Here is a 17,046-nt window from a genome sequence, read left to right as displayed (position 1 = left end):
TAGGATAAACGTGTTTGCCAAGCTATGGGCTGTGGTTGCTTCCTTCTCATGTCCTTCCGAAACCAAGTCAAGAGGGAGAAAAAGGTCCACCTTATTTGCATGGCTTTGAAGGGGCTTAGATGGGAACTAAGCTCCTTCAAAGCTCCAGCTCATGCTCTCAACCGCCGTGATATCCCATGGTTTTCAAGCTAGCATTCAGCGCTGAAGATAATCACAGGGGGAGATTAAAACCATCCCCACCCTATGGGAACTTTCACTGGCAGGCGTCTGTAGCTTTTTACAGCTAATACGTTCACTATGCCTCCCATTTAATAAGGAATTGATATTCTCCTAATGAAACATTAGGAGTCACTTATCCACGTGCCTCATGCTATGGGGCGGCCGTGTATTGTTAAGGACATTATTAACCACTGCACTGATGTCAAACGTGGTGGCTACACTACATAGAAGCAAATGAACATTTATTTATTTATTTATTTTATTTAGAATATTTATATACCGCTCCTCATTGAAAAAATTTCGGAGCGGTGTACAAGGTAAAATGAAAATAAAAACAGAATAAAACAGTTAAAATAAAATTTAAAAAGAAGCAAAACAACAACAACACAGAAATCCAAGGCTGCATGTTAAAGAAAGGCTTCTTGGAATAAAGATGTTTTCAGGAGGTGCTGAAAGGAGTACAAGGTTGGAGCCTGTCTGACCTCCAGAGGCAGGGAATTCCACAGGAGGGGCGCCACCACGCTGAAGGCTCTTCCCCTGGTGGATTCCAATCGGAGGATGGATCTAGGTGGAACCCCCAGGAGCAGGCCCTCGGATGACCTCAGTGACCGGGCAGGTTGGTAAGGGAGAAGGCAGAGCTCTCTCAGGTATCCTGGTCCCAAGTTGTTTAGGGCTTTGCACACAAGTACAAGAACCTTAAACCTGGCCCGGTAGCGAATAGGCAGCCAGTGCAGTTCCCTCAGCAGAGGAGTTACATGCTGGAAAGGGGCAGCTCCAGACAACAGCTGAGCTGCAGCATATTCTGTACTAGCTCCAGCTTCCGGAGCAGCTTCAAGGGCAGCCCCACATAGAGCGTGTTGCAGTAATCCAATCTTGAGGTTACCAATGCCTGTACCACCGTGGTCAAGCTATCCCTGTCCAGGAGAGGCCGTAGCTGGTGAACCAACCGAAGATGGTAAAAGGCACTCCGAGCCGTGGCGGCTACTTGAGCCTCCAACGACAGAAATGGGTCTAAGAGTACCCCCAAACTACGAACCTGTTCTTTCAGAGGCAGAGCAACCCCATCCAGAACAGGCAATGAGCCTGTCTCCCGGACTCGGGAACCACTCACCCACAGGGCTTCCGTCTTGCCAGGATTCAGTCTCAGTTTATTGGCCCTCATCCAGCCCATTACTGAGTCTAGGCACTGGTCCAGGACTTGCACAGCCTCACCTGATTCAGTTGTCACAGGGAGATAGAGCTGCGTGTCATCAGCATATTGATGGAAAATTGGCCACGATGGGAACAGGACTAATGGTAACCGGTGGAGAAGAAAGGGGGCCAAAGGAAGCCGCAGTTCCCAGGGCTCCTTTTGGGCAAGGCCAGGGCTCAGCAACTGAACTGGCCATACCTCCAATTCTCCCTACTGCCTTCTAACGACAGAGTATTGCTGTGATCCATTTAGCACAGCTCTACAAGGTCTCAGGTACAGGACTTTCCCAGATTTACTTCCAGTGACCCCTTTAGCTGGGGATTACCAGGGAACAAACCCTGATTCTTCTGAAGGCAAATGTGGCCATCTGTTCCCTTGGAACTCCGAAGCGTACGCGTTTGTGTACATGTTAGAGAACATGCAACAGAAGCAGATCTAAGCAAATGGCTCGTCCTGGTTGCAGGACCACATTTTCTTTGGTGCAGAAAGGGCCGAGGTGGTGGTGGTGGTGGTGAGAAAATACTGCTTATAATGTCTTACTCAAAAGATCAAGACATCACAGGCAGTTTCTTCACAGTAAGAACACAGACTAGGAAGCTAGAGCAGAGAACATGCTTTATTGAGAAGTAGATACACTGGTAGCATATTCTAACATATCCAGAAAACGGAGAGATTTGCTTCTGTACAAGAATGGCCAACCTCCCCTCCCAAGAGAGAATGCCACCCCCAACCATTTGCTAGAATCTAGAAGCTGAGGGCACCAGATGACAGTTGCCAGTAATGTGCACAGAAACAGAAACTTTGGCGGATTTAGGATGGCCATGAAAAGACAAAACCAAAACACAAGAGCCAACCACAGGAGTGCTTGTGGAAAGATCCGTGCTGGAGAGGGAGGCGGTTCTCAACTGCAACCCATCTTGTCCCAAGGTGGTAGACAAAAAGACGGTGTTGGTGGGTTGTTGTTTTTAAAAGTCCAGCTGAAAACAAGACGTTGCGTTTCATGCACGCTTCCATTGCCGGCAGTCACACCAGACAGAGGTGAAAGGCATGGGCTGTGGAGGGCTTGGATGTCCCCAGGGTGTTTCCTTGGAGCAGGGTGGAAGGGGACTTCACCGAACGAGACAACCAGAAACCATATCCCTACGCTTGTTGGAGATCATGTGGAAGTGCAAGACACGCCCAGCAAGCCAGCCAAACTCAAGGCAGTCCAAAAACAAGGAAAACACACTGCACTCTCTCGACCCAGAAGTTTGCCAGGCCCACTGAAGAGCCACGTCGAGATTTTTGATGGAAAGAGAATCATTGCCCAAGAATGGCAAGCTGTGCTAAGATCCAGGCAGTGGGGAGGTGGCGCTGGGGGTGGCAGAGATAGGACTTGCACCCCCCTCTCCTTTGCAGCCTCTTTGGTTGTGCGGCATACGACCTCCCCCACCAGCTTACTTTGTTGCTCGTGACACAGTGCACTGGAGCCCTGGGTGCACTGTGCAACAGCACCTCAACATTCAGAGGAGTTGGCTCTTAATCCCAAATACTGACGTATCATTACTGTGCACAAGAAGTAGCCAAAAAACCCAGCCAAGTGGAGCAGGCCAACCAACTCACCGAGAGCGTGAGTAGCAGCTGTCCGATGATTCACGATTTCCAAAGCAATGGCTTCGGGCTGGTGGTGAATGAGCATGCACAAGAGATGGACCTCTGAAGTGTGAAGTCCAACTCACTAAGGGAAAGCTCTGGTGGTCTGCTTTTGAGGGGCTCCCTCTATGAACAGTGGAGCACGGCCAATGAAAGGTGTGCCGATTGAGCTTTCCCCTCCGCTCTTTTTGCACGTCAGGCAAACAAGCAGGTGGCCAAATCAAGGTTCCACGGCCACCCAAGTTATGGTGGACAAGAGCTCTCCACTCTAACGAGAACCCACTGACCTTCACTTCCCACAACCGAATCCATCTCTTCCTCCACCTCTGCCAGTCAGTGCAAACATTCAGCATGCAGGGCAGGTAGTGGTCTCAATTCAGTTCAGCGAGTTAAAAATCACTGAAGAGATGGGACACACAGCAGGCTCCTCCTGCAACGGGACACACGGCCAAGTTTTCTGTTAAACTGATCCTGGGCACATTCAGGCACACAGCTGAAACCCTCGGTCCATTCACGGGTCTGTTTTTCAAGCAACTTCCTTCGCACATTTTCAAAGGCCGCTGTCATCTTTTGACAGACGCCCCTTCGCGGCCGAGTGCCAGGCCTGGGAATGTGGGGGAAGCTGAGCACCTTGGTGTCGTGGGTGCATTTTTTCCGCAAGACCGGCAAGCCAAATTGGTAGAGCAAGTCGCTTCAGAAATGCCTGTGATGGACCATCTGCCCAATTTGGTTTCGGGGACTCCCATCACCCATGCATGTAAGAATACAAAGATGGGAGCTGAAGCCATTTCCCTGCATGCTCCTTTTAAAACAACCACCACTCACATCAGAGTGGTGATGGGGGGGAAATCAGTGGCCCGTGAGTGTCCAACTATTACCGGAGTTCCACAACTGCAAAAGCAGGTCACAACGTGGCGGGCACAGCTACCACATGGGGGCTAACCCTGTCCTGTTACGGCAAATTGCTCCATGGGTCTGGCCCTACCAGATGTGGCAGCCTCAGCCTTACAAGAGTTGGAGAAAGGAGCAGCCTCTAGCAGATGGCGTTTTAGGTAGCCACTGCTGCGTTCATTAAGCATGTCCCTCAGGCTGTTGGCAGAGCTGACTTTGGAGCAGAAGGAGGTCCAAATGGCCAGAGAGGTGCCAAAGCAGCAGGAAGGCACTGTTGCCATGGGTAGGATGCTCATGTCGGGATTTCCCCTCCCACACAAAGAAAAAGTGAATTCCACTGACACTTGAAAAGGATTGGTGGTCAGCGCATTCAAAAGCAGCTATGGGAGGGGCAGCTGCCCAACCTTAAGACACACTGAGCGATGGCATCCCATGCTTCCACGGAGGCCTCTGCAGCCTGCAACCAGGACCAGGTGACGTGGCACCTTTCCTGCTAGGGCGCCTTCTCCCCCGCCCCCCCCTCCAGGAGTCAGCTGAGCCAGCTACAAAAGCTGTCAGCTGAACCGACAAAGGACGTGGACAGGCTTACCATTTAAGACTCTGGAGGGCAGGGAAGCGGAAGCAACCGAACACACCTCCCACACTCTGGAATCAAAAGCTCTTGGGATGGGACGGGCCCTTGCATGGAGTTCCTTGTTGTTCGTTGAGGGGGGGAAATCGGGGGGGGGGGGAGAGCACTGCGTGGTGTTTGTTTGCAGACACAGGATCCAGGCAGTGCTCAGACTTGTGAATGGATGGGAGAAATTGCTGATCTGATCCTGAGGCAGTCCAGGAACCCAAGGGGTGTTGGGTTGTTTCCAGTTGCACCCTGACACCTGGGGCATGGGAAATGATCTCCTGAACCCACACGTAAGCTGGATCAAAAACATGCAGCAGAATGAGAGGGGCGTGTGCGTGTATGGGTGGATAGAATAGACTGTACCATTTCAGAGGACAGGTGGGGGATGTCGTTTTTGAAACCTCCCCTATGTATAAAAACACACGCCCTGCAGGTGACAAAGGACCGCCTAGATTCTTTGACCTGGCACTGCTCGTTTCTTCTGCCAGGGAGCTTTCTCTACATGGGGAACATGTAAAAATGCTGCCCCCCCCCCCGCCCCGCCTGCAATGTGGAACACAGGGTCCTCTACCACGCAGGATTTTACCACCTCATTCTACTGCGTACGTAGACCAGGCCTTACAAGGCTGCAGCAGAAGTAGCAGGTTGAAACCACAGATGTGACACACCCTTGCTGGGCTAGGGGGTCTTGGGGCTGATGGAGCAGCGGATGGAAAAGTGCACAGCAAGGTATTACAGGCCCTTCTAGGAACTACGTTAGCAAGGAACCCAGAGCCCTCCGGTCTTTCCAACGTGTACAAAGGTTCTGGGTTAAAGCGGTCCCCACAAAGAAGAGAAGCATCTTTGGGGGGGGGATTATGTGAAAAGAGGGGAGGGGGGATTGGTACCAACAGCAGTGACACAGCCACGATCCCAAAGGCAAATCCTAACGCTGGGAGAGGAAAGAGGGTCATGACGACAGTGGTGACGGAGGCAGCAGGTGGGGGGGCAGGGGGGGGTTGTCCACACTTCTTGGAGAGATTGGTCAAATTAAGTGCCCTTGGGAGGGGTCCATTTCAAACAGCTGGGATCCATGGTTTTATTGCTGTTGGACCTTTTGGCCTCTTTGGCTATCCATTCATCAATCAGATCCTGAGGAGAGGGGAAAAGAAAGGGAAAGAAAGGGCTGGTTAAAACCCTGGGCAAAGTGAGGAAGGGAAGACAGAGCTGCAGCTAGCATTCATGGGGAGAGCCACAAAGTTGGGGTGGGGAGGGAGGCGCAGTTCTAGGCCACAAAGAAGGGAACTGTTGTTCCATGTAATCCCTAAAAAGGAACCCGACTGCTAGCTTCAGACAGGTTTTTAAGCATCTACCGGAAGCTTCTTGCTTTGGGGCGTGGGGGTGGGTGCCTTGCTTCCAGTGGAGCTTGGATGCTGCAGGGTTTCAGGCTCAACATTTCGAGGGCGGATCGTGTGAGGCTGTAAAACCTCGGACCTGTTCATGCTACGCTAGAGAGGACAGGGGTGGGGAACCTCAGGCCCGGGGGCCAAATCCGATCCTCTTGGGGTCCCAATCTGGCCCTCTGGGATTTCCCCAGGTGTCACCCCCTTCCCACAAACACCAAGCGTTCTGTGGTTTCTTGCCGTTTGCACTATTCCCCACCCCATTTCTAAATGGACGGCGTGCCTCTCATAAGGCTTCATTAGCGGCAGTCAGAGCTTTAAGCCAAAACAGGCTGGCATTTTGGCCCCACCCACCCCTGGAAGCCCCCAAAAGCTTCTCCAAGGTGGAATTCAGCCCTTGAGCTGAAAGAGGTTCAACCTCCAGGCCTTAAGGCCTACGGTCATTCTGCCTAGGATGTCTGCGTTGTTATTTCTTAACTTGAGGACACTTCATTTACATCTCTCCTGTATGTTTTGCTTGCCTGGTGAAGCTCTCTAAGCTTTTATTCTGCATAAAGAATGAAATTCGTTGGGCACCCAACACATCCCAGTTCAATGCCATCTTTCATAAGTAACTGTAGCTCAGCGGCTTGAAATCAAACCAAGCCTTGGGCCAGGTGTGGATCTCCAGATTATGTCAGGCTACAATTCCCACCATCCCCGACAACGGGTCACACTTCCTAGGGCTGATGGGAGTTGGAGTCCAACGGAATACCTGGAGGACACCAGGTCCCCCATCCCTGGGTTACAGCCAGAAAAAACAGCCTTGCGATAGATTTGTACACTAAGGCTGCGTGCACAGACTCCTCTATTCGACTGGCAGCAAATCTAGGGCAGAGCAGGGATGGAATCCAAAGCAGGAGAACTCCACCAAAGAAAACACGGAGCATTCAGCTGAAGCACAGTGTCGACTCAAGCAGGGATGCAGAGAGGCAGGGGCTGCCCTCACTTGCAACTGCTAGGCGTAACCTTACCTGTCTCTTTAAAACCAGGTGTTTGCCCTTCCAGTACTTGAGCATCTGAAGGGCTTGCAGCGTGCTAACAATGTCGACAGGGTTGACGGCTGTCTCTTGGCTGATCTCTGCAACAGAGAGAGAGAGAGAGAGAGAGAGAAGGTTGTGTTATGCAAGGAAAAAACAATATGCTGGAAACATAGGGCGAACTCCCTGTCTCCTGCTAATTCCAGCTTTAACTACAGAAGCTGGAACATCCGGATCAAATGCCTCCCATGATCCCATGCCAAGCCCAGAACTGAGCCTGCTGAGAATCATGGTGGCAAACATAGGCCGAAAACACATGGACAAGCCTAGCAAGATCTCAGAAGATGGAGGGGAAAGGCTGAGTAAGATTTCCAGTGGTCAGGGATTCAGCGGCCTGCATAGCTCCTTTCCTATTCTGATTGGTGGCAAGATCAAGCCAACGTAAGCTTAGCAGTCATGGGGATACAAGCACAGGTCCTTTCATGGATTGGTAAATGGTTTAAGAAGAGAAAGTAGAGAGTAAGGATCAATGAACGGTGCTCACAACGGAGGGGGTGCACTGGGGCTGGCGCTTTTTAAGTCGTTCATAAATTATCTGGAATTAAAGGTGAGCTGTGAGGTGGCCACATTTGCAGATGACACCAAAATGATTCAGGGTGATGAAACCAGCAAGCGATCGCGAAAAGCTCCAAAAGGATCTCTCCAAAATGGGGCAGCGGGCAATAAAATGACAAACATGGTTCAAGTGTAAAGTGATGCACGTTGGGGCCAAAAACCCTAACTCCGCATGTACGCCGACGCAATCTGAGCTGATGGTGAATGACCAGGAAAGAGATCTTGGGGTCATGGTGGAGAGTTCAGCGAAAATGTCAACCCAGTGTACTGCGGCTCTGAAAAAAGTGAATTCCATGTTAGTGATCATTAGGTAAGGAACTGAAAATGAAGCTGCCAGTATCGTAACACCTGTATACAAAATGATTCAGGGTGATGTATACATCTTTGGTGCAACTACACTTTGAATACTGTACACAGTCACCGCACCTCAAAAAGGATGTTGTAGAGCTGGAAAAGGTGAAGAAAAAGGCAACCAAAATGATGAAGGGGCTGGAGGAACTCCCCTAAGGAGGAAAGGGTTACAATATTTAAGGTGTTTTAATTTTTTTAAAAAAGGGGTGAGTAAGGGTGTGTGTGTAAAATTATGTGTGGTGAGGAGAAAGCAAATAGGGCAGCCTTCCTCAACCTAGGGCGCTCCAGATGTGTTGGACTGCATCTCCCAGAATGCCCCAGCCAGCTGGCTGGGGCATTCTGGGAGATGCAGTCCAACACATCTGGAGCGCCCCAGGTTGAGGAAGGCCGGAATAGGGAGACATTAGTCTCCTTTTCTCATAATACTAGAACCCAGTGGGGTCATCCCATGAAGCTGAGGGGTAGGAGATTCAAGGCAGACAAAATGAATTACATATCACATAGTTAAACTATGGAATTCACAACCACAAGATGTGGTGACGGCCACCAACCTGGATGGTTTTAAAAGGAGATCACAAAAATTCAGGGAGGTTTACAGAGCCGTCAGCTCATTAAACATATCTTAGTCGGTTCACTGCAGGTGTTTTAGTTTATTAAACAAATTCTCTGCATAAATGTGCATATAAAAACAAGCTTTAGGGGAAAAATATTTTCTCTGCTCTCAGATGATGCAAAGAAGGTTGAGTGCCTCTTCTCAGATGACTAAGGGGGGTGGGGAGAGAAAGAGGGCAACGTCAAGCACAAGAAAGCCAAAAAAAAAAAAAAGGGGGGGGGAATTTCAAAAATGGCTCTGGAAACTAGAATTTATAAAAGTAGCAAAATTGCCTTGTAAAATTCATGGTGTGTTTGATAAGACCCGATTAAAGAAAACTTCATTTTTTCTGCCTCTGAAGCAAATCTTCCCAAAACGCATCAGGCCTTTTACAAGAGCATTTAACTATTTTATAAATTTCCCAGAGCCATTTTGAGGCGTTACTTCCTGAGGGGGTGTGTGTGTTTGCCTGCCATCTGCTGCCCCGTTATTTTCATTTGCCAACTTCAGGGTGACCATATGAAAAGGAGGACAGGGCTCCTGTATCTTTAACAGTTGTATTGAAAAGGGAATTTCAGCAGGTGTCATTTGTATATATGGGGAACCTGGGAAAATTCCCTCTTCATCAGAACAGTTAAAGCTGCAAGAGCTATACAACAGTGACCAGATTTAAAAGAGGGCAGGGCACCTGCGCCTTTAACAGTTGTGATGAAGAGGGAATTTCACCAGGTTCCCCATATATACAAATGACACATGCTAAAATTTCCTTTTCAATACAACTGTTAAAGACACAGGAGCCCTGTCCTCCTTTTCATAGGGTCACCCTAGCCAACTTAGAAGAGGCGTATCCTGCATTCTCTCTCGTACTGAAAGGACGGTGCTCGCCATCGATAGTTTTCAGAAGTACTTCTATTAAAAAAATAGTTTACCAATTGCTGCTTAATTAAATCAGGGGATTTCTTAATATATATATTTTTATTGGATTGTCCCAAGGGTCTCTGTGGTATGAAAAGTCAGACAGATGATGTCATCAAGAAGCGCCAAGTCAGCTTGAGTTACGGCTTCCACTTACAACTTTCCAGCTGTTTGTAGCTCCGAGCCCTGGAGCAAACAAAGGAGAGTCGGGCCAAGATCCTCCCAGAGCCTTTGGCACCGTCCTGCTTTCCCTCTGCCCACCCTGCCTTCGCCCGTAGCGGAAGACAGGATGGGGAGGGGGAATAATAAGCTTCCATTCTGTGGGGACCTGACAGGATCAGGCCTTTTCTCCTCCTGCGGGGAGAGAAACAGGTTGGAGTGATGGGGCATGGGTTGCTTCACAACTATCGTACATCAGCATATATTTAACTTATTTCCCATCATTTCCAGGTTATTTGAAGAACTCTGAATTTGTTGGCAAGTCCTGGGGAAAGGACAGATAAAGGCAGTTGAGGGAGGAGAGAGCAGCCATGGAGGATAGATGAGAAACTTCAGTACTTTAACCACTGGAAGTCCTACTCAGTTCCCCTCTAGCTTCTTGGGATTTTTTTTAAAAAAATAATAATCTGGCTGTAAAATCCTTTTTTAAAATCCTGTTTGTCCCACTGTAATGTGAGGGGCCACATTCTTAATACCAGCATAAAATATTACATGGTAAAATCAAAGCAACCAATGCTGCCCAGGGGTAGGATAAGGAGATATTTCAACGGCTGCCCAAACCCAATTAGAGCGCTATATGAACCCCGGGATGAGTTTTCTGTCCAATTGTAAATAGAATAAATCAACTGCACCAAGCAAGCTTAAAAATTAAGTTTGGGGGCGGGGGGGGGGGGGAGAAAGAATGGAATTTTAAAAAAGGAAATACAATTTGCTACTGATGCACTGGGGGAGGGGGGGAATAAAGAGCCCACCTTTGATGGAGATTTCTTTGCCTTGAAAGTTATGCAGGTAACGAAGAAGAACCTCCTTCCAGTAACTACGGTAGCTAATAAGGCCCAGGTCCGAGAGGGGCCTTTCTGGGGAGCCCACCTTCTCTTCCACTTTGGAAAGTAAATAGCCTGCAGGAGAGAATAAAGCAAACTCTTCGGAACCTGATTCAAGTAAACTCACCTACTGTCTCCGCCACACCCCAATACGCTGGACCGATCTCCTAGCTCACCATCACCTGGGGCTTCAGATATCTGAGCATTAGAATAGTAGAGGTGGCAAATGACCACCCAAGTCATTCAGTGCTGGGATTTAGGCCAGATCTACACTAAGCAGGATGTAGCACTATGAAAGCGGGTATATGGTCTGTGTCAATGGGACCCAACAGTTGTCAATGCACTTCAATATCGCTATAAAGCAGTAGTGTGGCTCCTGCCTCTTATATACCGCTTTCATACTAGTATATTGTGTTTGGAGTAGATCTGTCCTTGGTGCAGTCAGAAATCACTGTGGACAAAATTTGGCTGGGTGATAAACATGGCTGCTGTGTGCAGAGTGCTTAAGGCAGCCTTCTCCAACCAGAGGGCCTCCAGATGTTTTGGACTATAGCTCCCATCAGCCCTGACAGTGGGCTCTTCTGGCTGGGGCTAATGGGAGTTGGAGTCCAAAAGATCTGGAGGCCCTCAGGCTGAGGGTGACTGAGGTAAGTGTAGAAATGTTTGTGTATTAGTATTTGCTCAAAACTGGTGCAGGGGAGGTCCTCTATTCTTGCTGTTCTAGTTATCATATGTGCTTTCCATGCCCTTAACTTCTGGTTTCCTTAAAAACACACACACACACACACGATGGCTTCCCAAGTGCCATCAACACCGTGAAAGCCAGGAGCGAGCAACTTGTGGCCCTCCTGATGTTTTTGGCCTACAACTCCCATGATCCCTCACCATTGGCTGTGCTGGCAAGGGCTGATGGAAGCTATAGGCAGAGACATCTGGAGAGGCACAAGTTGCCCATCACTGGCGTAAGCCCAGAGATAACTGACAAGCAGCTTAATTTAAAAAAATAATAATTCACAAACTTGGGTACTACTAAAGTATGCCCCAAGTATCTAGAAGCCTCTACCTTATTTTTGGGTGGCTCCATTCCCCCTGCCCCCCGAAATGATACAGCACCTGGGTTCATTATCGGAACTATGGCCACCACCAGTCAGCTAGATGGGTGATGCAATGTTTACGTACATCTAGCAGCCCTTACGGCAGGGGTGCAGAACCTCCGTTCCAGGGGCCCATTCTGACCCTCCCAGGACCTAAATCCATCCTTCTTGTGGTGCCCAGATGACCATGCCCCCTTCCCCTGGCCCTGGCCCCTTTCCCCCCAGCCACTGATGTTTGGTGATTTCCACAATTTCGTTCAGTTTTATGAGGTTGAAATTTATTCATTTATTTATTGCATTTTTATACCACCCAACAGCTGAAGCTCTCTGGGTGGTTCACAAAAATTAAATGGCTCTCCTAATGCTTAGTTACCGGTAGTGAGAGCTTTAAGCTAAAATAGGCAAGTCTTTTGGATATTTTTGGCCCCACCCCTTTTGCCTTGGCCATGCCCCTTTTGCCTATGGCGCCACCTGCCCCCTAAAGGCTTCTCCAAAATGGAATTCAGCAGTGGGGCTGAAAGAGGTTCTGCACCTCTTCCTTATAAGTCTGAACATAGGAATAAATGTCATTATTAAGAAAAAACCAGTGCTCTACTGAATTAACAAGTGCTCAGTCGTTGGCTGCATTCATTCTTCCAGCATCTCGTTGCTACGTTTGTGAGAAACTGTGATTAAAAACAAAATCACACACAGCCTATACTTACTGAAGTCGATAAGCATTTTGCCGTAACCTTGTCTCATGTACTGAGGCATTGTGAGGATGCAGGAAACGTTGTAGTTGAGGAAGGAGTTCTTCTCCTAGAAAGAAACAGCATCACCATTAAGGGTGAGAATTGCTCACACCATCGCAAAAGCAGGAGATGAACTCAAATGCACCATTTTTCAAGCTGTTGAAAACAGGATTTTTCAAGCTGATCAGTTTTTTTAAAAAAAATAAAACTGCACCACTAGCTCTGCGTGCCCAAGGAGCCATCAGACCTGCATTTCCCCAATGTCTGCCTTCATGAGAATTTGGGCATGTCTTAAGAAATTGCTTTGGATCCTGGCCCATATAAGGAAAACTCAAATCGGGCCTCATTTGGCTGTGGATGGCTATTTCCCAAAATGTCTGCAGAGTGATGGATGGACTTCAAGTTATTTGTCATGGTCACTGCCAGAGTGGCAAATAAAGTGAGCCATCCTGACGGTACCATCGGCCTTAACGTCTGGAACAAGACGCATAGAGCACCAAATGCGTAACTGGAGAGTAGTTATTTTTCTCAGGAGTGCACTACATGCCAGGACTTCATCAGCGACGCTGACGCGGATATGAACACTCATGCATTGTTTGCAATTCGTTCTTCTGACGGGAACACTTTCTGGAACAGGCTGCCTTGACATCTACAATGATGTGCATCCTGAATCTGTGGCAGAATACTCCACTCTCGATTTCAACGCCAGGCTGAGGAGAGTGAACGCACCAACTTATTCTCTGGCAAACGATGTTGCAGCGCTCGGAAGAGCTGCAACGCCTCGCCTTCTCCCCCAGTTCCATTACACTGCTGTGAGCAGCAGCCACGGATCTGGAGTGCTTCCCAGGACCAAAGCCCTGTTCAGTGGCAATCGACAGAAAGAACAACATGGCAAGAACTAGGGCATAGGAATCAATGGTCCAGATCAGAATTCTCGGGGCAGCATCTCACGTGCAGAACATTATTCTCACGCTCGCTTCTTCATGTTTGCACGGAGAAAATTCTGCTCAAAATGATTGACGTTGATGCAAATCAAGAGCTTGTCACAACGCTGTTTCGAGACTTGCTTGGCAAGGAAGTCTTGGTTTCCTCAGTTTAAGAAGCCGTCTGGTTGGTGGGCAGCAGTGCCGAGAGCGTCACTTCCCATCTCGCGCCTACACGCCCTCATCCCTCGCACGCTCCTCTTCGTGCTCTCTTTGTGATGCACGCCGCACTAGTACGTTTGGGGCGCTGGAGCCTGGTGCAGCACGGGTGGCAAGGAAACCAACGCAGCATCCTCTTGTGACATTGGAGCAGTACTGGCGTTGAGCATATGTACCATGGCAAACTGTCAGGAAGCGATGCTGAGTCAGCAAGTTGAGAGCTCTGTTGCTGCAAAACCCGAGTCACTTTGCATTAGTCATCCGACTAAAGAAAGAGATGGGCAGCCGGGGCCTTCGTGCATTTCTGAAGGAACTGTCGTGATCTCTGGGTCATGGCTGACAAGTGCAGAACCATCTTGAGAAAAGACTGCGGCTGTTCATAGCTGCTCTGCCTCTCGGGGAGGCATTTCCCAAACAGAAAATGGCTACTTCAGGGTGGGGGGCAGCTTTGGACAAATTGCACTGTTTGCCAAAGGGATGTAAGCAGGTGGTGCTCCATGCCACCCACACGTACAAGAGCACACTCAAAGTCCTGATTTCTGGTTAGAAGCTAACGGAACTCCCCAAAACAGCTACTTTTGCAAACGCTGCTGGAAATACGTTTTTGTACATATCCTTGTATGTGGTGTGGAGAGCATTATGCACAACAGAAATCACCGACTCTAGCATCAGACGTTTACACCTGCAAGCGCACCTAGTCGCTTGAATGAGGTTCCAGTTGCCAGCTTGGCCTGGGTTTGCCTTTGGGCTCCAAGCGTGTAAACCGGATTGCCTGAACCATCTCTTTGCCCTGCCTTTGAACCTCCCAGAGCAGTGCAGGGGCTGACCCCGTCGACCTGCCCCTCCCAGGCACAACGTGAGGCCGGTCACAACGGGCCCATCGGTGCGCTTGGCTTGATGTGCGAGCGACGGACAACGCCCTGCCTGCGGAGCAGACCTCAAGCGGCATGACTGACCTTGGAAAAATAGCCGATCAGGTGGCAGCCGGTGTTGTCGGCTTCCGTCATGACATAGAAGAGGAAGGGCTCGACGTCGTAGTACAGGGTCTTGTGGTCCAAGAAGAGCTTTGCCAGGAGGCACAGGTTCTGGCAGTAGATCTGGAGGAAGCAGAAGGGAGTCTTGAGACCCCCACCCATCCCAAGGCGGGGAGGTGGGTGATGGTCAAATATCCCCAGGCCTCGGTCACAAGGCAGAAAAACCACAAACTGTCCCACAAGATCGGTGGTGGACCGCAAAGAGAAGCTGCTCACCACCACGCAAATCGGTTCAGATGGTTCAAACCAGTGAGCCAAGTCACAGTTTAAGGCCAATCCCACAACCCCTATTCCTTAATGACACAGGAGACACCCCCTCCCACCCACCCACCCTTATTTCAGAACATGTGGGAAACTGAAAACCCAGTTCAGAGACGTCTCAGAGAAATGAACTGAAACCGAACATTCAAACGTAACCTCTCCAAAGCACAGATTTCAACGCACAATGGCTTTTTAGGACGTTAACATCGGCATAATCCATCGGAGGCCATCATAGCTATGTAGCAGAATACCCGGTTCATTTATAGCACCTGATTTATATACAGTCCCTGGCATTCCGTCGCTCCAAATGACAGCCCAGAGAGATGCGACGGCCAGGAGTGCCTACTATCAACTTCAGCTGATACGCCAGCTGCGCCCCTTCTAGACCTAAAGACAGTAGTGCACGCACTGGTAACCTCAAGGCTTGACTTCTGCAATGCGCTCTACATAAGGCTGCCGTTGTACCTAGTTCGGAAACTTCAACTAGTTCAAAATATGGCAGCCAGGTTGGTCACCAGTACACCTAGGGGTGTCCACATTACACCAACATTAAAATCACTCCAATGGCTGCCAATTAGTTTCCGGGCAAAGTACAAAGTGTTTCCCAGAGGACCATTTCTTCTGTCGCCCCCAGATTGTGGAATGGCCTGCTGGAGGAGATTCGTAAAATTAACTCTATGTGTGATTTTAAGGCAGCTTTAAAGACTAGCCTTTTCCGGCAGGCCTATCCAGATCAATGTTAAATCATGAATTTTTAAGATGTATTGATTCCTGTTCTAATGTTGTTCCCCGCCTTGATCCAAAGGGAGAGGCGGGTAAGAATTATTATTATTATTATTATTATTATTATTATTATTATTATTATTATTCCAACACCAACGCTCAGAAATGCACACAGCAGAGGTTAAGTAGAGAGGTTAAGCATGTGCTCGGGAAAGAGAAAAAAGGACTCCATGATGGGCTGTGCTGACAACGGCTCTTTGTGGCCCTTCTGAGCATGAATGGAGACAGAGGGCGGTCCTTGACATTCTGCAGAACAAGGTGGTCATCTGAACTTGGTAGAATTCTGGACTGTACCACTTCAGACTGCAGGGGTAAGTAGGTCTTCATTTTGTAATGCTCCAGCCCCCCACCCCCACCCGAATCCCTGTTTGTAGTGATAAAGGGTAAATACAGTCCATTCCACTTTTGTACTCGCAAAATACACGAGGGACATGGAATCTGCAAACTGAAGCGGTACAATCCAAGAACACCACCTTCTTATTTTATGGTCTCATTCTGCTCCAGTTCCTTAAATGCAACAGAGTAACGTGGTCTATAGAGTCCACTTCAGAGCACCGGTGGGAGAACACCATGTCTGAACGCTTCCTCGTGTTAAGAACTCCCTGCAATTAGAAAAGCACCTTGTCAGGGAGGAACGTTCTAGACTAGCACTCTCCTTGCTGAGAGCTAGTTTTCTACTTCCAGAGAGATTTTATTTTAACATGGGGAAACCTGATGTTATGAACCCATTGTCCCATCTCAGGACTCTGTCCACTCACGCCACTGTGTGCAGAGACCCAGCAGATTACATGAGGATTCTAAGGCAGAGGAGGGCACAGGAGGGGTCGATTGCTGGATGAGGAAAAATGCCCCCCTTCCCCAGGCCCTGCCCCCTTCCCCCTAACCTCCAATCGCTTAGTCTTTTTCCGGCTTTTGTGCCATTTTTTCTCCCCATTCTAAAAGATTGAAATGCCTTTCTCCGAAGGCTTACTCAACGGCAGTAAGGGCTTGAAGCTAAAATAGGCTGGTGTTTGGGACAGACCAGGCCCCGCCCCCTTCAGCTTCAGCCCTGCCCACTGCTAGAATGTGGCGCTCAAGAGCTTCTCCAAAACTGAATCGGTCCCATGGGTTGAAAGAGGTTCCCGGCCTCTGAGCTAAAAAGAGCCCTTGAAGAAAGCCCACGAGGGAAGGCTGCCAAGGCAGAACCCCACCAGCCACGGAAAGGCAATGGCCTGAGCCAGTATCTGAGGACAGCCTCAAAATAGCCATCCCAACGAAAGGGGTTTGAACTCTGGAAGAAAGGGGCAAGTTCCAGGAATCCACCCTCATCTCCCCTTGATACCCTGAAAGAACCCCTCCCTTGCTCCTTTGCCCAAAGCGGCTTCTTTGAACCTATATTCTGACACACCACGTTTTTTTCTGGAATGAATCTCCAGTTGAAAAGGAGCAGAGGCTGCAGAGCTGGGAAGAATGCGGCTGGAGGCATGGCTGAATTTCGTGAGCTAGACAGGATTACTAGTCTAATGTCACCAATCCGGAAGGAGTGAGACCA

The 17,046-nt window shown here is 49.1% G+C and overlaps 2 protein-coding genes across 4 annotated transcripts in view; one reads left to right on the top strand and one right to left on the bottom strand.

The window, feature by feature from the left end:
- Nucleotides 1-17,046, top strand: part of SLC35B1 (solute carrier family 35 member B1) — a 211,159-nt gene that overhangs the window by 102,314 nt on the left and 91,799 nt on the right. The window lies entirely within an intron of this gene.
- KAT7 (lysine acetyltransferase 7) overlaps nucleotides 1-17,046 on the bottom strand; it is a 72,424-nt gene that overhangs the window by 34,438 nt on the left and 20,940 nt on the right. Inside the window, exons 11-15 of one of the 3 annotated variants that reach the window (XR_010025980.1) lie at nucleotides 14,394-14,534; nucleotides 12,269-12,362; nucleotides 10,399-10,545; nucleotides 6,949-7,055; nucleotides 5,016-5,684 (exon numbers count right to left, since the gene is read on the bottom strand). Coding sequence is in view for 1 of the 3 variants with exons in the window: in XM_063138331.1 (XP_062994401.1) it covers nucleotides 5,583-5,684; nucleotides 6,949-7,055; nucleotides 10,399-10,545; nucleotides 12,269-12,362; nucleotides 14,394-14,534 (591 nt within the window). In the remaining 2 variants the exon portion in view is untranslated. Of the gene's footprint in view, nucleotides 1-2,009; nucleotides 5,685-6,948; nucleotides 7,056-9,584; nucleotides 9,782-10,398; nucleotides 10,546-12,268; nucleotides 12,363-14,393; nucleotides 14,535-17,046 lie in introns of those variants that run through there. The other 2 variants (XM_063138331.1, XR_010025981.1) reach the window with 2 other exon arrangements.

The sequence above is a fragment of the Elgaria multicarinata genome, chromosome 11 (genome assembly GCF_023053635.1).
Source record: "Elgaria multicarinata webbii isolate HBS135686 ecotype San Diego chromosome 11, rElgMul1.1.pri, whole genome shotgun sequence".
NCBI lineage: Eukaryota > Metazoa > Chordata > Lepidosauria > Squamata > Anguidae > Elgaria > Elgaria multicarinata.
Note: the sequence above shows the minus strand (reverse complement) of the source record. Positions and strands in the feature narration are given on the sequence as shown.